Source organism: Pogona vitticeps, chromosome 2, assembly GCF_051106095.1.
Source record: "Pogona vitticeps strain Pit_001003342236 chromosome 2, PviZW2.1, whole genome shotgun sequence".
NCBI lineage: Eukaryota > Metazoa > Chordata > Lepidosauria > Squamata > Agamidae > Pogona > Pogona vitticeps.
This window is the reverse complement of record NC_135784.1, coordinates 1,821,948-1,845,251: the sequence shown is the minus strand read 5'-3', so window position 1 is coordinate 1,845,251 and position 23,304 is coordinate 1,821,948. Positions and strand designations below refer to the sequence as shown.

Sequence of the window (23,304 nt, the reverse complement as noted above, 5' to 3'; positions counted from 1 at the left end):
ATTTATTTATGCTTCTGATTCACTTTCCAAGCCTCAGATTTAAAAGGTACACTTTTCTCTCTCTTTTTTTCCTGTGAGTTATAGTCTCTGTAATAAAGTTGCCTCCCTGCCAATATTGTCCCCTCAGAGCTCTCTCCTTTGAGCTCAGGACAAGCTAGCCAACTGGTCCCTTCGCTGCCTGAGGCAAATTCCTTCCAGAAATGGTTTCCTCAGAGACTGTCCCTATCTTAGCCCCCTGATCTGAGCTTAGGAGCCTCCCCACTAAGCTTTTCCCCCCTGAAAAGCACTAGGAAGTTATCCACTCCTCCCACTTCAGCTCCCCTGACTGGAAACTTTTCTTGCTCTCAAGTTAATTTTATTTCACAGATCCCTTGCTCTGGGAACCTTTTCTTTTTTTTAAGGCTTCAGTGGATTACATTTAATACTGCAGCTGGTCACCAATTTGTGGCGATCTCCTCCAAAGATTCAGTTCCCCTGGCCTTCACAAGGATCTCACTCTTCTTTCTTGTTCATTGCCACGAGATATTAATGCTTTAATATCAAGTACGTATAGAGACAAGTGTGCTGTTAAAAACTTAAGGCTTTTATTTGATCAGGGAAGTTATTAGATGATAAATATTCATTAGATCAATCAAAGGTTGCCAATCACTTATATTTGAATCTAATCAGATACAACTTCAAAACTCTTTGAACCCTCTATTCCTATTTATGTTTAGTCACTTTCAAAGTATACACAGTCTCTTTCTCCCAGATTCTCTCCTCAGACTCCATCCACCAGCCTTTATATCCAGCTCCCTCCCCCCTTGGCTCCGCCTTCCATCCACTCATTGGCTCCCTCTTCAATGTTCTGCGGTGACGGACAGGTGAGGGCAGGGCTGTTCGCTACAGTGTTCCTGTGTAAAAACCACGTGGATATATCAGGATCCATGCTTCAATTCATCTTTTTGTGCCGCTTGAAAGCTGTGTGCTGAAAGACCCATTATTTTCTAGGGTGGGGCCTGTGGGTACAAATACGATTTATGATCTGATACTGTCCTAGGAATAGACCATAGAGATGAGGGGAGGGTGCCTAGAGCTACGACCAAACCCACCTCCCATTTTTCTAGCTCTGGGTTCCCCTCGCAAATCTTTGAAGCTGGAATGAAGGGAGAGGGGGTGTGGGTGTGAAATTGTAGAAAAGAAAAGGGGGAGAAAAGGTGGGAGGGCTTTTATCTTCCTGCAAAAAAGAGAAGCCAAGCCCACCCCCATTTTCACCCCATTTTCACCTCAGAGCCCGGCGTTGGAGGAACCCCCAGTATCTCTCTGGCAACCTGCAGGCAGAGAGGGTGGGAGAAAGGGTTTCTGGAGGCTCCTGTATAAAAATCATGGAGATCCAGGAGGGTCCGGGCTTCAGACACCTGTTTCTGTACCTCTGGAGAGCCCTGAACCTGGGGAACCCCCTGCTTTGTCTTGTCATCTGCAGGTACAGATGGGACCTTCGAGGATTCCCTTGCCTAGTCCTTCCACATTTAACGGATTCTGTTCCACATGTCCGTATGGTGGCATCTTCCCTCTTTGTATCAGGTTTCTTGAAACCCTAAGAAATGTTTCTCCTGTGTTCACCCTTTCCAGGAGGTCAAAGGCATCCAGTGGGGTTTCTGCCCTTTTCGGTTTCTTTATAGACAGTCTATATAGAAGATTTATCAGCCTTTCAATTGCATCTGACCTTTGTCTGACTGGCACAAAGACCTGGTGATCTGTGTGGATAGAATTTGTTGCAAATCTATTCAACCTTTGGGCCAAAATGGAGGAGACACTTTCTTTTGTTTTTGACCCTGATGACAACCCAGGTGCGAAGCTTGGTGGGTCCTCTTGGATGAGTCTCAAAGTCCAGATGTCTAGGATTCTGCAGTGGCCAGGAGTGCCTTTGCACCCTTAAAATGAGGGCACCAGCGGCGCCTCCTCCTGGCAGGCCACGTTGACACTTGCCTTAGTCACATCCCGGCAAATTGACTCTAATGCCATCTTTGTTATAGCAGTGCATCCGGATTCAAATGTCAGTCTGGATTCAAAGTGTTGTACCTCCCTGCTCTGAGCGTGTTCTGGTGCTGCACTCTATGTGGGAACAGCCCCTGGAAAGGGTCCGGGACCTTCAGAGGGTCCAGAATACAACAAATAAAACACACACAGACACCCTGTTATGGCTCCAGAAGCTGCTCATAGATTTGCGGGCATAATTCAAAATGATGTACCTTCCTTCTTTGAATGTATTTGGTGTTGTTTATATTTTTTGCCCTTGTCTTCCTTTTATACTTTTTTGTATTTTAAGGAAAAAGGCATATTTGGAGGGAATCCCCTTTAGTGGCCAGTTCTGATAATTGGACCATAGAAATCGGTATTTCAGGGATTTTTCTTTTAAAGTCAGTTGACTTGATGGGCAGGGTATAAATTCAATAAATAAATAATATTTCAGACAGCAGATAAGTGAAACAGTGGATAACAATCCCACTGATACAAGGGTCCTGCTTTATATTAAACTAGGCAACAATTTGTTCTTTTTCTAAAGATTTATTTTATTTTATAACACATATAGACATACAAAACCAACAAAAAACATACAAAACAAGCAAAAACATATAGGTGGGGGGCATTTCCATACAATAGTATCCATTATATAAATCTGACTGCATCAACCTCATTGCTCTTAAAAATTTAGTTCAATATAAACCAGCCTAAAAGTATAATAATTCCAGTGATTGTTTTTTTATAGATTCTTTCTCCTGCATTCTTAGCTAACCAATTATATCTCAGGATATCAATGCTTTACAATCACAAGAAATCAACATTCCAAAAAACCAAAAGATATAAACTTAACAGCACAATCATATTATAATTCATATATGCTTAATATCTCTATGTGAGTGCCTTATAATAATCTCCAATATTGTGTTCATTCTAATAAACATCTATGCATACATATCAATGTTTCAAATATTATCAGCATTTCAGAAGACAGAGTTTACTTAATCATATTACAATTCATATATACTTCAGTTCTCTAAGTAAGTGCCTTACAATCAACAATTTCTAATATTATATTCATCATAAGCATTTTTCAGATTACATAGTTAGAAATTCTTAACTACCATTTGAATCCAAACATAACCGGAATTGCTTACAGTATATAACCCACATCAATTTTATGTATAAATGTGTGCCTCTCAATCCATAATTTCTATTGTTATATATTCAGCAAGTAACATTCCCCCTTTTTAATTTATGTATCTTAGCTCCATGCACAGGCCAGGAATCCCAAATCACTTATAGCATTATAAACCTAGAATTAAATTCTTGCATCCTTTTTACTAGTTTTAAAATGCCATCTATAGAACTTCTTTAAGCCATTTTCTCTCTGATTTTCCTCTGAACTCTCTGATCAATTAGAATATGATTGATATTCCTCTATCAATCGTATTCTGCCTTTGAAGCGAGTTGATATCTAGTCTGTAATCAACATTTTGTTGCCCTTTCAGCTTCACATTCCCACTTCCCTATTTTGAATATTCTCCCATCGGATAAGAGTCTATTTTTGGAGCGATCTTCTCCTTTATACACATCTCTTTTTCATCCACCTTCTCCTCTCTCTCACCATACAAATTAATTTTTTCTGGCCTCCTTTTTAGGGGTTTCACCCTCCTTTCTAAAAACAAATAAAGTCTCTCTCTCTCTGGTGCTGCCTCCATTTCGATGGTCTGACGTCTCTTGATGCTCTTCTTTTCCATTCAAACCTCAAAACAATGTCTTACGTTCGGAGATCTGGGTCAAAATGTAATTCACAATATTAATTTGCACGTCCATTAAGTCCTCTATTAGGTCCTCCTCCATTGTAAAGTTGATGGGCAAAAGGTGCTTTCTGATTACTAAATATAAGTCTCGCATAAAGAACGTTCCCTGTCGTAGAGAGAATAGCCACCAAATCGGCTTGTTTATTCTTTCTTCCAGCCAAAACCCATAAAATAATTAAGTAATAAAAGTCTCAGTACAGCTTGTAATTTGCTAGCCCAGACGTCAACTTTCATCAAGCAGCTTCAAGGTTTCTGGGCAGCCCAGTTTCCTGCTGCTTTGCTGTTTCTAGCTCCGCCCCTCTCCGGCAACAATTTGTTCTAAACTATCTATAGTATTCATCTTATTCCTGTGAAAAATATTAAGAGAACGTTATTGTGACGGCTGCAATGATCTCATCCGCCCGTCACTGTTGTAGCTTGAGTTTATCTGCCTATAGCAGGACGGGAGGTGGGACTTCAGAGGGTGGAGCCATGGTATTTAAGGGGGGAGTGAATGAGGTGTGAGTCAGATAGGGACTTGGTTAGAGTCTTGTTAGGGACTTAGGGCATGTGCAGGTTATGAGGTACTGTGTTAGTGAAGGTCTGAGTGAGAGAGTATATGAGGGGATACTTTATGATATTGATTGCCTTATTTAGTTTATACTGTGATTTACTATCTCTTATGTTCTATCAATAAACAACCATTTTATTTTTAAATCCATACTATTGTCTGAGGAGTCAGATATATGTGTGTGGTTGGTGGCAGCTTGATAAGTGTATGTGAGTGTGAAGTGGTGGCTCCTCTGTGACGTAGGAGGAGGTGGCCACAATAAAATTGGTGTCCAGCGTGTGGGATACGACCTGTCCAGTAAAGCCTTGGCCAAAGTGACCAGAGCAAAAGGATTTCAGTTAGGGTCACCTGAAGTGTAAAGCGTGCGTAACTCTCTAGAATTTGACTCAAGGGGAGCAAATTTAGTGGAGAGGCGCTTAAGCTTCAGAGTGGAAGAACTGATATATGAGCTCAGTGGTGTCCATTTTGTGAGGGAGAGTGGCCCAAAAGCAGAGGCTGTGGTGATTTGGTCAGCGTGTCCAGAGTTAGGAGAACTCTGTGGGGACACAGACCAAGGGCAGCAAAGCTGAGGGATCTCCATTGTAAACAGCAGAACCTAAGTGAGTGGGTAGAGCTGTAATAAAATTTAAAGTCGTGCCAAAGGCAGGAATATAAAGAGAAATATAAAGTATCCTTAGTTGGGCAAGGGGCCCAGTGTGAGGGGCAGAAGACGCCAAAGAAGCGGAGTTACAGTTACTAGACCAGTTAGATCAGCTGGAATACACTGCTAATAAATATCAGACCTTAGCACAGGAAAGGAAAATAGTGTTTTACACAGAGGCTTGGAAATAGTAAGGAGCCTTTAGTGCAAGTAACATGCCTTTAACGCGCAGTAAAATGGCAGAAAGTGAGCCAAAATCTCCAGAGATGTCTGAAAGGTCTGGAGATGAGTTTGATGGTGAAAGGGACTGTTTTGCCTCAGTGCAGGAGGAAGAATTTACTGGTGAACAGTTATCAGAACTGAGGAAAATTAAACTAGCCCAGGAACATGAATTTAGGATGAAACAATTAGAAAAAGAGGAAAGAATGAGGCAATTAGAAAAAGAGGAAAGAATGAGGCAATTAGAAAAAGAGGAAAGAATGAGGCAATTAGAATTAGAGAAAGAGAGATTGGACAGGGAGAAGGAGGAAAGAGAGAGAGAGAGACAATTTGAACTGGAGAAAGAACGTATGTCCTTTGAGATTCGAAGGCTGGAATTGATGAACCAGAATAATAACAACAACCGAAATTCTAGTCTAGAAGAGGGCCAATTATCAAAAGCAGATTTAAAGAAATTTCCTTCTTATAAACAAGGGGACTCTCCTGAATCGTTCCTTACGATTTTTGAAAGAACATGCTCAGATTTTTCTGTCAGGCAATCAGAGACAATGATAATTGTAAGGTCTCTAATTAGTGGGAAAATGGCTGAAGTCTATGCTGATATGCCAATCAAATTCAGTAAAGATTATTCAGAGTTTAAAAATATGGTTTTTACGAGATTTGCATTAATGCGGAACACCTAAGACAGAAATTCAGAAAAATTTCAAAGAAAGCAGATGAATCTTACACTCAGCTTGGTTTTAATTTAGAAAAATGTTTGGAGCAGTGGCTAGCACAGGAGAATGTTCAGACATTTCAACAATTAAAAAATGTTATAGGATTGGAGCAGTTCTATTCCTTACTCCATGGTGAACTTAAATATTTGGTACAGGAAAAGAAACCTTCAGACCTTAAACAGGCTGCTCAGATTGCTGATTTTATTTCTCAAATAAGTGGGTCTGTAAATTCTGAGGGAAAATACATAAGCAAGACGTGGGACCCTAAGTACTCCAAAGAGCTAGTTCAGGGTCAGCCTAAAATGGGCGGCCATTTTGTTGAAAAGCCTTCAGGACAGAGCCAGGCCAAGAGCCAGGTTTTGGAGGGAAAAGAAAAATCAGAAAGATTTGCTGGCAAAAGCTCATGGGGAGAGAAAATTTGCTTCGCTTGTCAGGGGAAGGGACACATTGCTTCCCAGTGTTTTAATACAAAACAAAATAAAGAAATTTCTCCCCAGAAAGTGAATTTAAAAGAGGCCAAGTCTGTATATTGCATACAGAACAGTCAGATGACTCCCTCTAGAGGTAGCTCTGTAACCATGGAAACGAAAACAGAGGCAGCTAAGAACTCTGAAATTGATACTTTGAGTGAGCAGATTTCAAGCGATGATGAAAATCTGCCTATAGCTGAGATTAGACACTGCTTATATATTCAGACTAATTCTCAGTTACTTGAATCAGCCGGTAACAAAATAAAAATATTTGAAAACAACTATACTGCCTTAAGAGACACTTGCTCACAGGTTACCATCTGCCACTCTGACATTGTACCTCAGAATTGTCTAATTCCTAATCAGCACCTGACTCTCAAAGGGATTGGGAAGGAGGTAGTGGTTTTGCCTGTGGCGGAAGTTTTAATTAATTACCAGGGATGGCAGGGTAATTGGCAGGTTGGGGTTTCTTCTCAAATTCCTACACCAGTCCTTATTGGTACTGATTTATCAAAACATGTCAAAAGTGCCTTGGTGATTACACGATCTCAGTCAGAACAAATTAAGGCTGCAAGAGATGATACTGAATCTCAAGAGAAAGAGGAAAATATACCCCAAGCTGAGGCGTTTTCTTTAGAAATACCTCAGAAAAATATATTTGCCAAAGAACAGATAGCAGACCCCACTTTGAAGATTTGTTTTGAAAAAGTGGATGACAAAGAATTGTCCCTTGAATGTCCTGAACGTTTCATTATGAAACATGGGTTGCTTTATAAAGAAAAACTGATCAACATTTCAAAAGGGGGACCTGAGGTTAAAAGTCAGTTGGTTGTACCTGATAAATATGGTTCAATAATTTTGGAAAAGGGACATTCGATCATAGTTGATACACATTTGTGTATGAGTGAAATCAACCAGAGAATATCCCAGAAGTTTTATTGGCCTGAAATAGAAGAACAGATTAGAAATTTCTGTCAGAAAGTTGATATGTGCCAGATACAGAGTTATAACAGTTACCAGACTGAGGTTAAGCTGTGCCCTTTACCAGAAATCTCTACACCTGTTAAAAGTATTGAATCAGACCTTATAGAAACATCTCTTACATCCAGGCTTATAACTAGAGTGTGGCAGATTTGTGGAGTAAAACACTTAGAGAATTCTCCCTATCATCCGGAAAGTGATGGGTTGGCAGAGAGATTCAATGTGACCCTCATGAGGATGATTAAAGCCTATTTAGCTGAGAACCATAATAACTGGGACCAAAACCCACAGTTACTTTTATATGCCTACAGATCAGTCCCACAAGAGAGTACTGGTTTCAGCCCTTTTAAGCTATTATTTGAGAGACATGTGAGGGGTCCGCTTGATCTAATTAAGCAAAATTGGGATCAGATTGTTAAAGAAGACCCCAAAATGTGATCACATGTGCAGACTCTGTGGTAATCAACCTCGAAAGAAATTTAGATTTGGCTGATGAGAATCTAAAACCACAAAAAGTCAAACAAAAACTGTGGTATGACAAAAAGGCTAGGGAACTTCAGTTTATTCCTAGAGATGAGGTCTTTCTGGTGAGGCCCATTAAGGGGAACAAGTTACAACTGAACTGGAACAGTCCGTATGGAGTTATTCATGAAATGAGTAACCTCAATTACATTCTTGAGGGAGTTGAACCCCTAGACAAAAGGGTTGTTCATGTAAATGCCCTTAAGCCTTCTTATAGTGAAGAAAAAATTGTGCTGTTTGAAATGAAAGCAGCTGATAAAAGAGAACATGAGTTACCTTTCTGGAAAGGGAGGGGTCAGCAAAAGTTCATCTCAGAGGAGGTGCAGATCAGCCCTGCTCTATTCATAGAACAGCAGAGTGATTTAACATTAGTTAATAAGTATCAGCAGGTTTTCTACAGCAAACCTAATGTAGCCAAAGGAATGTTACATCAGATTGATGCAGAGCTGATGAAGAAAAGGAGCAAGGACCTCGTTCCATGGTCCAGAGACTGCAAGGTGGCTTTTGGAAAGCTAAAAGAAGCATTTACCAACCACCCTGTGTTGCATGCTCCAGACTTAAAACAAGAATTCATCGCCCACACCGATACTTCGAAGGCCGGGGTAGGAGCTGTACTGTACCAGTGTGATGACAACGGAGACCAGCATCCTGTGTCCTACCTGATCCAGAAACTTTGAGAGAAAAGCATGTGTCGACCATCGGAAAAGAGTGTTGGGCCATCGTTTACATGATCCAGAGAGTGAGGGCCTACATCTGGAAAAGACACTTCATTTGGGGCGTGGACTATTCACCTTTTATATGGCCAAAGACTATGAAAGCCCAGAACAGTGAACTGATGAGGTGGGCGCTCCTTTTGCAGGACTATGACTTGGAGGGTAAGGTTGTCAAATGGACAATGAACTATGTTACTGACACCTTATCCTGAAGACCTGAAGACGGAGGCTGAATAAACATGAACTCTTAAAAATTATAACTAAGTGTAAAAGGTTGTATAATGTTAGTGTGATTGCATTGTTATCTGTGAAATGTTATTTGGAAAGTAAGTATATTTAAAAAGATATGTTTATGCGTAAAAATATTTTGAGGTTATGTTATGTATCGTAATGGGGTGTGTATTGTTATAATTGATGTGCAGTTGTTTTGGGATGAAAAGCACTTTAGCTTTTCACCGCAAAACAACTTTATAAGGGGGGAGGTATGTGACGGCTGCGATGATGTCATCCGCCCGTCACTGCTGTAGCTTGAGTTTATCTGCCTATAGCAGGACAGGAGTTGGGACTTCAAAGGGTGGAGCCATGGTATTTAAGGGGGGAGTGAATGAGGTGTGAGTCAGATAGGGACTTGGTTAGGGTCTTGTTAGGGACTTAGGGCATGTGCAGGTTATGAGGTACTGTGTTAGTGAAGGTCTGAGTGAGAGAGTATATGAGGGGATACTTTATGATATTGATTGCCTTATTTAGTTTATACTGTGATTTACTATCTCTTATGTTCTATTAATAAACAACCATTTTATTTTTAAATCCATACTATTGTCTGAGGAGTCAGATATATGTGTGTGGTTGGTGGCAGCTTGATAAGTGTATGTGAGTGTGAAGTGGCGGCTCCTCTGTGTAAGTCTTGCATAAAGAAACGTTCCCTGTCATAGAGAGAATAGCCACCAAATCGGCTTGTTTGTTCTTTCTTCCAGCCAAAACCCATAAAATAATTAAGTAATAAAAGTCTCAGTACAGCTCGTAATTTGCTAGCCCAGACATCAACTTTCATCAAGCAGCTTCAAGGTTTCTGGGGAGCCCAGTTTCCTGCTGCTTTGCTGTTTCTAGCTCCGCCCCTCTCCGGCAACAATTTGTTCTAAACTATCTATAGTATTCATCTTATTCCTGTGAAAAATATTAAGAGAATGTTATAAAATAGGATTTTCTGTATGATTTGCCCCAAACGTTGCCCTATTCCCTCCCACTCCCCGCCTCCTCTACCTACCACCGACCCCCCTTCCCTTCCCAACCTCATTTCCCCACCACCACCAAAAGTAGTGAGGTAACCTAGCCTCTGGCTCCTACAACTGGGCTGTTCCACATGGGTAGAATATACCAGATGGGCGGGATAGAAATCAATTAAATTAAATAAATAAATAAAATACACCGCAGAGGCAAAAAGCAATGCTTGGAAGGAAAGGACCCTCCCCACTCTCATGACCCGCCTTCCTGCACATGGATATAAACGAATAGGCATGTTTGTTATTCCACAACCAGAAAGCCCTGAACTTCAAGGCAGCTGAAGGTCTTCCCATGTTCCATGCATTTATGAGGCTTCTCACTTGGTGTGGCTCCTTTGATGGGAATGTAGATGGTCACTCCGGCCGAAGCTCTTTCCACATTCCATGCATTTATAGGGTTTCTCCCCAGTGTGGATCCTTTGATGTGAACGTAGAACGTCACTCCGGCCGAAGCTCTTTCCACATTCCATGCATTTATAGGGTTTCTCCCCAATGTGAGTTGTTTGATGTTTGAAGAGGCTACCGTGCGAACTGAAGCTTTTCGCACATTCCATGCATTGATGTGTTTTCTCCCCAGTGTGGATCCTTTGATGTGAATGTAGATGGTCTTTCCGGCCGAAGCTCTTTCCACATTCCATGCATTTATAGGGTTTCTCCCCAATGTGAGTTTTTTTATGATTGATGAGGCTACCGCGCGAACTGAAGCTTTTCGCACATTCCATGCATTGATGTGTTTTCTCCCCAGTGTGGATCCTTTGATGTGAATGTAGGACGTCACTCCGGCCAAAGCTCTTTCCACATTCCATGCACGTAAAGGGTTTCTCGCCTGTGTGGATCCTTCGGTGTACACGTAGATCTCCACTCTGACGGAAGCTCATCCCACATTCTAGGCATTTAAAGGGTTTCTGCCCAGTGTGGATTCTGTGATGTGTATTCAGCTGACCGCTGTGACTGAAGCTCTTCCCACATTCCATGCACGTAAAGGGTTTCTCCCCTGTGTGGATTCTGTGATGTGTATGCAGATGATCGCTGCGACTGAAGCTCTTCCCACATTCCATGCATGTAAAGGGTTTCTCCCCTGTGTGAGTCCTTTGGTGTAAATTAAAATTACTGCTATGTTTGAAGCTCTTTCCACATTCCATGCACTTAAATGGTTTCTCCCCTGTATGGATTCTTTGATGCTTTCTATATGATCCACTGTCGCTGAAGCTCTTTCCACATTCCATGCAGAGATAAGGTTTTTCTCCTGTGTGAATCCTTTTATGTCGATGTAGGTACCCACTCTCACTGAAGCTCTTCCCACATTCCTCACACGTAAAAGGTTTCTCCCCTGTGTGGATCCTTTGGTGTGTACGTAGATCTCCACTCTGACAGAAGCTCCTCCCACATTCTAGGCATTTAAAGGGTTTCTCCCCTGTGTGGATCCTTTGATGTAAATTAAAACTACTGCTCAAATTGAAGCTCTTTCCACATTCCATGCACTTAAATGGTTTCTCCCCTGTATGGATTCTTTGATGCTTTCTATATGATCCACTGTCGCTGAAGCTCTTTCCACATTCCATGCAGAGATAAGGTTTTTCTCCTGTGTGAATCCTTTGATGTCGATGTAGGTACCCACTCTGACTGAAGCTCTTCCCACATTCCTCACATGTAAAGGGTTTCTCCCCTGTGTGGATCCTTTGGTGTGCACGTAGACCTCCGCTCTCATGGAAGCTCGTCCCACATTCTAGGCATTTAAAGGGTTTCTCCCCTGTGTGAATCCTTTGATGTAAATTAAAACTACTGCTCCAATTGAAGCTCTTTCCACATTCCTTGCAATTAAATGGTTTTTCCCCTGTATGGATTCTATGATGGTTTCTATATGATCCACTGTCACTGAAGCTCTTTCCACATTCCATGCATTTGTATGGTTTCTCCCCTGTGTGGATTCTTTGATGGTATCTATATGATCCACTATAGCTGAAGCTCTTGCCACATTCCGTGCACTTATATGGTTTCTCGCCGGTGTGGATCCTCTGGTGCAAATTTAAATGTTCACTCCGATTGAAGCTCTTTCCACATTCCATGCACTTAAATGGTTTCTCCCCTGTATGGACCATTTGATGTTTTCTATATGCTCCACTCTCGCTGAAACTCTTTCCACATTCCATGCATTTATATGGTTTCTCCCCTGTGTGGCTTCTTTGATGTGTATTCAGGTGACTGCTCTGACTGAAGCTCTTCCCACATTCCTCACATGTAAAAGGTTTCTCCCCTGTGTGGATCCTTTCGTGTGTACGTAGATCTCCACTCTTACGGAAGCTTGTCCCACATTCTAGGCATTTAAAGGGTTTCTCCCCTGTGTGAGCCCTTTGATGTAAATTAAAACTACCACTCTGATTGAAGCTCTTTCCACATTCCATGCACTTAAATGGTTTCTCCCCTGTTTCAGGCATTTTGATTCCGGGACTTCTCTGGTGCCCGTTTTTGGTCTTCTTTGATTTCCAAACGTCTTTTTTCCTGTTTCCGACTCAGTTCTTTCCGGATTGCTCGTATCGTACTGTTCTTTACCTGAGAGAAAAGGAAGAAAGAAATCTCATTCCTAGTTAAGAACAGAAATGGAAGATATCGGAGATTATACCCAGTTTCATTATCCCCAAGGGTCCTTCCTTCTTTGTACCCTCAGCTTAACTTGTTGTTTCCTTCAGAATAGGATACTCTTCCCCAAACTAAACTCTTTGCTTCTTGCTAAAGGTAAAGGTTCCCCTTGACAATTTTTGTCCTGTCGTGTTCGACTCTAGGGGGCGACGCTCATCCCGCTTTTCAAGCCATAGATCCAGTGTTTGTCTGAAGACAATATTTCCGTGGTCACATGGCCAGTGCGACTTAGACACAGAACGCTGTTTACCTTCCCACTGAGGTGGTCCCTATTTATCTACTCGCATTTGCATGCTTTCAAACCGCTAGGTTGGCTGGAGCTGGGACAAGCGACAGGCGCTCACTCCGTCGCGTGGATTCGATCTTACGACTGCTGGCCTTCTCACCATGCAGCATAGGCTTCTGCGGTTTAGCCCACAGCACTACCATGTCCCTCTTCTTGCTTCTTGGGCTGAATCCTAATTCCCTGAACAACGTCATGGAACTCTAAGACAATAGAGCTCGTGGTAACTGAATCAGCTGATAATTGATTCCGTGGATATGGGGGTGCTACTGTGCTCTTTTAGTCATCTTCTCCCCAGCTGCAAAGGTTACATATCCTATTGGTTTTATAACTTTGTACCTTACTGACACAACCAAGGATTTCTCAAAGGCTTCTATATAACTCTACATGCTATCTGCATGCCCAGTTAATCACTCTCATAGTAGATCAGCTAAGGTAAGTGGTTTATAATCGTTAGATATTTCAAATGTAAACAACTGTGTTTTAAGAGTTTTACATCAAAACATGGAGCTTCTCCCCATGTTCGACCCACTGATCTCAGACAGGAGGCTCATGAAGGTTTAATTTGAGCTCAAATGCTTTGGTCTGCATGGGGGGGGAGAAAGGTCTCAGCAGAATATGCAATGATCCTCTGTTAAATTTAACATAAATTCTTTCCCATAGGTCCTTACCAAGAGCTGGTTTTTGGGGAGAGGATTTGCTCTCCTCTGTGAGGCCCTACAAAAAAGACTGGACCGAGGCAGACCAGCCACATCAGCTACAAGGGACTGATGAAGCAGGCAGAGCATTTAGTCAAAGGAAGGGGATTTGTGGCCTCCAGTTTCAGGGCTGTTCTCCTGAGGGCAGTGAATAAATTGTGAAAAACAGGCAGCCCTCCCTCCAGGTTGGAGGTACCTGGGTCGTGAAAAAAGGACAGAGCTGGCTGGTTTTCTGAGCCTTCCTTCAGCAGCACCCCTTTAAGGCTCAAGCGACGAGAAGCTGGATTTTGGTTGAAGATCAGGAAAAAGTTCCTAACAGTTTCAGGAGAATGACAACGGAACCTGCGGCCTCAGGAGGAGGCGGTGAGCGCTCCAAGGCTGGAGCCATTTCAAGGGGAGATTGGACCCCCTCTGTCCGGCCAGCTTTGGTTTGGATTCCTTCAGGGAGCAAGGGGTGTGGACAGGATGGCCTTGGAGGCCCCCATCCAACTTAAATTGTTCTAGGATTCTAAGAAACAGAGAGGCAGCCTGCGCTGGATGGATTTTCGCTCTCTCTGAAAACTCAGCTGCACAGGTTGGGGGTCCTCCTGGATTCATCCCCGAGCCTGAATGCCCAGGCTTTGGTGTCCTTTTTCATTCCCAAAGGACAGCATTCCCTGGAAAATCCTGACGAAAAATTGACAGTTCATTTCCCTTTTCTCCATGTTCCAAGGATGAGGAGTTTAACCCTGCAGGCCAGGGAGAAGGGGTATCGCCATTTATCTCCTTTTTCCTGAAACAAAATTGGGCCCCCGTTGGCCTTGCTCTCCCACTCTGCCACAAGTCAGTTTTTTAATGTGGAGAAGTAAGAAATCTTCAGTTTTGGGCAGTGGGTGAATTGAAAAAAAGAACAAAGGCAGGACAAGAAGCCTGGATTCCTGGAGGAGAAGACGAGGCCTCTGGGCTTCTGTCTCCAGCCGGGTCGGTCCCTGGAGGGCGTTGTGTCACCCCTTCTCCTTCGCGGCTCCTGGCCTCTCCTCTTGGCCTCGAGGAGCCCCTTCACTGATCCCTGGATTCCCCCCAAAATGGCATGTGTCGGACCCCTCCCCAGAGCCTTGAAAGAGGCCACCCCCTGCAATGTCCTGGGGGGCCTTCTTCTCTTCCTCCTCCTCCTCCTCCTCCTCCTCTCCTGTCCTTTCCTTTTCGTGCAGCTTACCTGAGAGGAGGAGGGGGTCCAGTACCCGTTTCCCTTTCTTGCCTCTTCCTAGGGGGCCCTCAAAGGAGGGGCGGTGGGGTCTTCTCAGGGGCTCCTCTTTGGTGATCCCTCCCACCCTCGGACCCCTTTGGAAGAAGCCGCCTCTCAAAAAAAACCCCGAGATCTCTATTATTAGTTTCCCTTCCTGAATGGAGAGAGGGGCCCGGAGACCCCCCAGTTTGTGTCCCCCAGCCAGAGAGGAAGGGGCTCCGACTTTCTATGCGGATCCTGGCTAGAGGGCTGCCCTTCTTTCCACCTGGGGCTCCAGAGAAGGCAAGAGCTGCCCAACGGTTTCCTGGGGGGATCAGGATTATCATCTTCATCATCAACTCTCTCTCTCTCTTTTGGGGAAGCTGTCAGAAGAGTTCCTGCACCCAGGGAAGTGGCCCGGATCAGGCCCCTCCTCCTCCTTCACAGCTGACACCCCCTGTCTTCACCCCCGAAAGCCCCCATATCTGGGACCCCCAACCCTCGCCCCCCCCCTTGGCAGCCTCTCCTGGAGCCCAGGGACCCCCCTCCTTCCCTTCAGACACCCATTTGTGTGACAAGGGGTCTCCTCGCAGGCAAGTCCAGGATGATCCCCCTGAAAATGCATGGGGGGCAACGGGGGGTGGGGGAGGGACAAATGCACCAGGTGTTTGTGGGGGGAGGATTGCAAACCTCATAGCCCAGAAAAGATTCTTCCCTCCAACACACAGACAAGCATAGGGTTTCCTTTTTCGCCACCCCATATCTCTCCCCCCCATCCACCCGGCCCACCTACTTCCAGGTCCTGAGGGTTGAAAACCTGGAATAATGTTCCTCCACCAACCATAGAGACAAGGGGAGGGAGGGAAAGAGAGGCCAGCCCCCTCCTTCCACTCCCGGAGGCGCCTAGAGCTACGAATAGACCCACCTCCCACTTTTTTCTAGCTCTAGGTTCCCCCACCCCGGCATTGAAGCCTGAATGAATGAAAGGGGGGGCGGGGGTGTGGGTGTGAAAGTGTTAAAACAAAACAAAAGGGGGGAGAAGAGAAGAGGGGGGCTTTTGTCTTCCTGCAAAAAAAGAGAGAGGGGGAGATCTCACATTGGGGGGAACCTCAGCTCCCCCTCGCCCCCCCAGATTCCCAGCCCCCCCTCCTTTGCCCCCGTCGTCTCCCTCCCTCCGCTGGAGAAAGGTCCGGAGGAGGAGAAGCCGAGAGAGCCCCCGCCCCCCTTTTCACCCCCCATGGCCAAGAGCAAAGCACTGGGGGAGCCCCTGGGCTTCCTCTCATCTGTGATCTGTGGGCAGAGAGAGGGTGGGAAGAGGGGGTCTCAGGAGGATCCTGTGTCAAAATTGGGGGGGGATCCAGGAGGATCTGGGCTTCAGACACATGTTTTTGTACCACTGGACCCCCCTGCTTTCCCTCTGGTCCTCTGCAAGCAGAGATGAGACTTCTGGTTGGACAGTGGTTGGGGGAATGTTTTCCACCACTGCAAAGCCATGCGCTGGGGGACCCGTCATTTCTCTCAGTTAGTCTATGGGCACAGAGGGGGCCTATGTTTGGAGGGTAGTTTGAGGGCGATCCTGTGGAAAAACAGGTGAAAGACCCATGATTTCTCCGGTGGGGTCTGGAGGTACAAATAACCATTTATGATCTGACCTTGTCTTAGGAAAGATAACATGCAACAATCAGTGACTGTTAAAGGACTTAACTCACCCCCCCAAAAAGAAGAAAAATATTCACCAAACTCCTTAAAGCCAAAGTAGATATCATATTTATTCAGGAGACCCATATTAGAGAAAAAGATAAAAAAAACCTGTTAGAAAATCTAAAATTGGTTAAAGTCTTCATAGCCTCAAGCAAACAAAAGAAAAAAGAAGTGGCTTTGAAGAATCAATTATTACAAAGGTCAGAATAAAAAAATATGTATTATGGGAGACTTCAATGCAATAACGGACAAAGAGAAGGATACATCCAAGGAAATTGAAAATGGGAGGAAAAAGACAAGGAATATGATACCTAACTGACCTATGGAGACTCAGAAATCCGAACAGAGGAGACTATACATTTTACTCAGACATAAATCATGGTCAAGAATTGATAATTGTTGGGTATCAGCGGAAGCTACACATCAAGTAGAGGACATTGAAATATTACCAAATACTTATGCAGACCATAATCCAATATTGATGACATTAGGACAGAAGACAAAGAGTGGCTTTCGGAGACTCAACACGCAATTGTTGAGAGAAGAGACCTTGAATAAAATTTAAAATCAGATGAATTTTTTTTCCAAATCAATAAACCTCAAGATCAGGGATAACAATGGTATGAGATGCAGCCAAAGCTGCATATTTCCGAGGCTACGCAATAGAATTTTATATATAAAGAAAAAAAGGAAAGGAATAAACAATATCAAACTCTAATAACATCTCTAAAAAAAGAGGAAGCAGAGCTAAAGAAGGCACCAATAAATATTTTACAGCATAAAATTAATCTACTAGAACAGGAAGAGATGGAGAAGAAAATCATATTTGCAAGGCAAAAATTCTTTGAAAATGCAAACAAACCGGGAAGATAGCTAGAGAGAAAACGATGATCACAGCAATATTTGATAAGCAAGGAAAGGATTTCAGCTGGCTGGTTGCCATGCTGGATCTTCGAATGGCAGTATTTTTCTTAAGACCGGTTTGTTCAGCTTGCTCTCCTCGGTCTAGCTACAGTGACGATTTACTTCTTTCCCAAGGGAGGGAAATGTCAGTGACTGAGTCACTTTCAGTTTGGATTTTACTATTCCTGACGTTTCCTATGCTCACTATTGAGACCTTTGTGACATACCCCGTGAGTAACATCCTCACTCCAGCACTTCTATTACCACTAACATCAATATTAACAACACTGACAATAACATCAAGACCAGCGATATCTAAAAGGACAAGGTTAGGTAGCGGAGGAGGACAGAACAGGACTACATGTGGAGGCTAAGCACTGGGTGTTCTTTAGAAGTTATTTTATATATTTAGGGTTTTTTTTTGCAAACTGGGATATTTTTTATTTGATAACACTGTATTTGATTAATGCACTTACTCTACTGTTTAAGTTGTATTAATTAAGGTATTTGCTTTCTTTTTGATTTGTCTTTTTTCTCTTTTTCCTTTCTTTTTGATATGGAGTGGAAGGTCTGTTTGCCCAGTGAGGGGCCTTTGAACATCTCGGTGATTATGGATAGAGGGAGATATGGCGTTGACACAGCTCCTACTCATGTTAGAAGAATGATGAACAGATGTTTGAAGGCTGTTCATTGTTCTGGGGCTGTGATCAACTCTCAGTATCGAGGTAGCCAGCCCAGCCAGCCACTAGGGCTGTTGATGCGATCGCTCCTAAATGCCCTCCCCAATGCAGAGCTCGTCCAGCACCCTGGTTTAACCAGGACCTACGAGCGATGAAGCAAACTAGGAGAAGGCTAGAGAGCAAGTGGGGGAAGAACCCGGCAGATTACAATTGGATAGCTGTCAGGGTCGCAACTAACCTTTACCTGATTAAGGTAAAGGCTGCTTGTCGTACATACTTCCCTAACCGGATAAGCGAAGCCTCAAATCAGCAGGCGGAGTTATTCTGTATAGTGCACGACCTATTCGGCATAGGTCTGAGTGATGGGCCTCCCCCTAGTTTTCACCGGACCAATTTGCAACATTTTTAAAATCTGAAGTGGAGGCCATCCGCCGGGAGCTCTCTCCTTTTTTGAATACAGTGAGTTGAACTGAGATGTCCAGTGCTCCGTCTTGCCCGGTGACTCTCGATCTCTTTCAGCCTGTGACGCCGGATACTGTGGCCAGGGCACTTGATAGCTGCTGTGCCACCACCTCCTCTCTTGACCCTTGCCTGGCCTGGCTAATCAAAGCAACCAGGCCGATAACAATGGAATGGGCCACAGCAATAAACAATGGGTCTTTCCTTGAGGGCAGGTTCCCACCTGCCCTCAAGGAGACACTCATTAGGCCCATTAGAAAGAAACTTAATGTGGCAGCGGACGAGATTGGCAATTATAGCCCTGCCGCCAATGTTTCTTTCATGAGCAAAGTGGTTGAGAGGGTGGTGGCTGACCAGCTTCAGGCTTTTTGGATGAAACGGATGCCCTGGATCCATTTCAGTCAGGCTTCAGGCTGCGTCACGGTACAGAGATGCCATTGGTCGCCCTGTATGATGACCTGTTGAGGGAGGCTGACAGGGATAAAACGTCTCTGTTGGTCCTCCTCAACATCTCAGCGGCCTTTGATACCGTCGACCACGGTATCCTCCTGGGGAGGCTCTCCGAGTTGGAAATTGGTGGCTGTGACAGACAGGTCAGTAACCACTCCTGTCCATTACAATAGAACCTTGACATATCAACCAATGGGTGAACAGAAGAGGCAGAACTAAGGATATTTAAAAAGTTCAGTTAGCAGTTAGAGAAGTTTTCAGTTAGGGATGAGTTAGGGACCTCAGTTAGAGAGAAGTAGTTTAGACACTTAGGACCCGTCTTGTGTTAGAGAAGAACAGGGAGATAGAGAATATGATATGAAATGAATAAATACCTTGATTAAAATGATTCTATCTAAGCAAATACGTTATTTATGAAAGCACAGTTGATTAATAAAATATCCAGCCCTGCGGAACCCCACAATTGAGGGTCCACGGGGCCGACACATTCTCCCCAAGCTGTACTTTCTGAGGACGGTCCCCGAGGAAGGAACGGAGCCATGCAAGGGCAAGGCCACCAATTCTCAACCCAGAGAGCCTCCCCAGGAGGATACCGTGGTTGACGGTATCGAAGGCCACCAAGATGTCAAGGAGGACCAACAGATTTTACCCCTGTCAGCCTTGCTCAACAGGTCATCGTATAGGGCAACCAATGCCGTCTCTGTACTGTGGCGCGGCCTGAAGCCCAACTGAAATGGTTCCAGGGCATCTGTTTCATTCCAAAGAGCCTGAAGCTGGTCAGCCACCACCCTCTCAACCACTTTGCTGATGAAACATTGGCAACGGGCTTATAATTCCCAATTTTGTCCGCTGCCAAATTAGGTTTCGTCCTTATGGGCCTAATGAGTGTCTCCTTGAGGGCAGGACAAACCCTGCCCTCAAGGAAAGACCCATTAATTATTGCTGCACTATAATTAATTACCCCTTCATGGATTGCTGCCTTGTCGTGGCGAAGGGGCTTGAGTAACTCAGAGAAGCTATGGGCTATGACGTGCAGGGACACCCAAGACGGACAGGACATAGTGGAGAGTTCCGACTAAACGCAATCCACCTGGAGTAGGAAATGGCAAGCCACTCCAGTATCTTTGCCAAGAACACCCCATGATCAGAAACAAAAGGCTAAAAGATATGACGCTGGAAGATGGGACCCTCAGGTCGGAAGGCGTCCAACATGCTACTGAGGAAGAGTGGAGGACAAGTACAAGTAGCTCCAGAGCTAATGAAGTGGTTGGGCCAAAGCCGAAAGGACGCTCAGCTGTGGACGTGCCTGGAAGTGAAAGGAAAGTCCAATGCTGTAAAGAAAAATACTGCATAGGAACCTGGAATGTAAGATCTATGAACGTTGGGAAGCTGGAGGTGGTCAAACAGGAGATGGCAAGAATAAACATCGACATCCTGGGCATCAGTGAACTAAAATGGACAGGAATGGGCGAATTCAGCTCAGATGATTATCATATCTACTACTGTGGGCAAGAATCCCGTAGAAGGAATGGAGTAGCCCTCATAGTCAACAAAAGAGTGGGAAAAGCTGTAATGGGATACAATCTCAAAAATGATAGAATGATGTCAATACGAATCCAAGGCAGACCATTCAACATCACAATAATCCAAGTTTATGCACCAACCAGCATTGCTGAGGAAACTGAAATTGAACAATTCTATGAAGATTTACAACACCTTCTAGAACTGACACCAAAGAAAGATGTTCTTCTCATTCTAGGGGACTGGAATGCTAAAGTACGGAGCCAAGAGATAAAAGGAACAACAGGGAAGTTTGGCCTTGGAGTTCAGAACGAAGCAGGACAAAGGCTAATAGAGTTTTGTCAAGAGAATAAGCTGGTCATCACAAACACTCTTTTCCAACAACACAAGAGGCGACTCTATACATGGAAATCACCAGATGGGCAATATCGAAATCAGATTGATTATATTCTCTGCAGCCAAAGATGGAGAAGCTCTATACAGTCAGCAAAAACAAGACCTGGAGCTGACTGCGGTTCTGATCATCAGCTTCTCATAGCAAAATTCAAGCTTAGACTGAAGAGAGTAGGAAAAACCACTGGGCCACTCAGGTATAATCTAAACCAAATCCCTTATGAATACACAGTGGAAGTAAAGAACAGATTTAAGGAACTAGATTTGGTGGACAGAGTGCCTGAAGAACTTTGGATAGAGGCTCGTAACATTGTCCAGGAGGCAGCAACGAAAACCATCCCAAAGAAAAGAAAATGCAAGAAAGCAAAGTGGCTGTCCAACGAGGCCTTAGAAATAGCAGAGAGGAGAAGAGAAACAAAATGCAAGGGAGATAGGGAAAGTTACAGAAAATTGAATGCAGACTTCCAAAGAATAGCAAGGAGAGACAAGAGGGCCTTCTTAAATGAACAATGCAAAGAAATAGAGGAAGATAACAGAAAAGGAAAGACCAGAGATCTGTTCAGGAAAATTGGACATATTAGAGGAACATTTTGCACAAAGATGAACATGATAAAAGACAAAAATGGGAGGGACCTCACAGAAGCAGAAGACGTCAAGAAGAGGTGGCAAGAATACACAGAGGAATTATATCAGAAAGATGTGGATATCCCGGACAACCCAGACAATGTAGTTGCTGACCTTGAGCCAGACATCCTGGAGAGTGAAGTCAAGTGGGCCTTAGAAAGCCTGGCTAACAACAAGGCCAGTGGAGGTGATGGCATCCCAGTTGAACTATTTAAAATCTTGAAAGATGATGCTGTTCAGGTGCTACATTCAATATGCCAGCAAGTTTGGAAAACCCAACAGTGGCCAGAGGATTGGAAAAGATCAGTCTACATCCCAATCCCAAAGAAAGGCAGTGCCAAAGAATGCTCCAACTACCGAACAATTGCACTCATTTCGCACGCTAGCAAGGTTATGCTCAAAATCCTGCAAGGTAGGCTTCAGCAGTATGTGGACCGAGAACTCCCAGAAGTACAAGCTGGATTCCGAAGAGGCAGAGGAACTCGAGACCAAATTGCTAACTTGCGCTGGATTATGGAGAAAGCCAGAGAGTTCCAGAAAAATATCTACTTCTGCTTCATTGACTATGTGAAAGCCTTTGACTGTGTGGACCACAACAAACTATGGCAAGTTCTTAAAGAAATGGGAGTGCCTCACCACTTTATCTGTCTCCTGAGAAACCTATATGTGGGACAGGAAGCAACAGTTAGAACTGGTCATGGAACAACTGAGTGGTTCAAAATTGGTAAAGGAGTACGGCAAGGCTGTATATTGTCCCCCAGCTTATTTAACTTATATGCAGAATACATCATGCGGAAGGCTGGACTGGAAGAAACCCAAGCCGGAATTAAGATTGCCGGAAGAAACATCAACAACCTCCGATATGCAGATGATACCACTCTGATGGCAGAAAGTGAGGAGGAATTAAATAACCTCGTAATGAGGGTGAAAGAGGAGAGCGCAAAAAATGGTCTGAAACTCAACATCAAAAAAACTAAGATCATGGCCACTGGTCCCATCACCTCCTGGGAGATAGAAGGGGAAGATATGGAGGCAGTGTCAAATTTTATCTTCCTGGGCTCCATGATCACTGCAGATGGAGACAGCAGCCCTGAAATTAAAAGACGCCTTCTTCTTGGGAGGAAAGCGATGACAAATCTTGACAGCATCTTGAAAAGCAGAGACATCACCTTGCCAACAAAAGTCCGAATAGTCAAAGCTATGGTTTTTCCTGTCGTGATGTATGGAAGTGAGAGCTGGACCATAAAGAAAGCAGACCGCCGAAGAATTGATGCCTTTGAATTGTGGTGCTGGAGGAGGCTCTTGAGAATCCCCTGGACTGCAAAGAGAACAAACCTATCAATTCTAAAGGAAATCAACCCTGAGTGCTCACTGGAAGGACAGATCCTGAAGCTGAGGCTCCAGTACTTTGGCCATCTCATGAGAAGAAAAGAGTCCTTGGAAAAAACCTTGATGTTAGGAAGGTGTGATGGCAAGAGGAGAAGGGGACGACCGAGGATGAGATGGCTGGACAGTGTCTGCGAAGCAACCAACATGAACCTGACACAACTCCGGGAGGCAGTAGAAGACAGGAGGGCCTGGCGTGCTCTGGTCCATGGGGTCACGAAGAGTCGGACACGACTAAACGACTAAACACACACACACATAATTAATTATGTAAGATAATTAATTATTATGTATTTTTAAAACTTTTAAATGTTTTTTCCCATGGGCACGACTAAGATTGAGTGCCTCAGGAGGAGTGAAATGCTTTCCTTCCCACTGAAGGCCATGGAAGGGTTAAAAGAGAAAAACTGACACCCACCCTGGGGGCGGGGCGACTGGAGGCCTGTTCTG

At 44.1% G+C, this 23,304-nt stretch overlaps 1 protein-coding gene across 4 annotated transcripts in view; it reads right to left on the bottom strand.

The window, feature by feature from the left end:
• Positions 1–2,527: 2,527 nt before the first annotated feature.
• Positions 2,528–23,304, bottom strand: part of LOC144587201 (uncharacterized) — a 32,101-nt gene continuing 11,324 nt past the window's right edge. For all 4 annotated transcript variants that reach the window (XM_078386978.1, XM_078386979.1, XM_078386980.1 and 1 more), the window contains exon 4: positions 2,528–12,465. In XM_078386978.1, the coding sequence (XP_078243104.1) occupies positions 10,233–12,350 (2,118 nt within the window). In that variant the 5' untranslated portion in view covers positions 12,351–12,465 and the 3' untranslated portion in view covers positions 2,528–10,232. The remainder of the gene's footprint in view (positions 12,466–23,304) is intronic.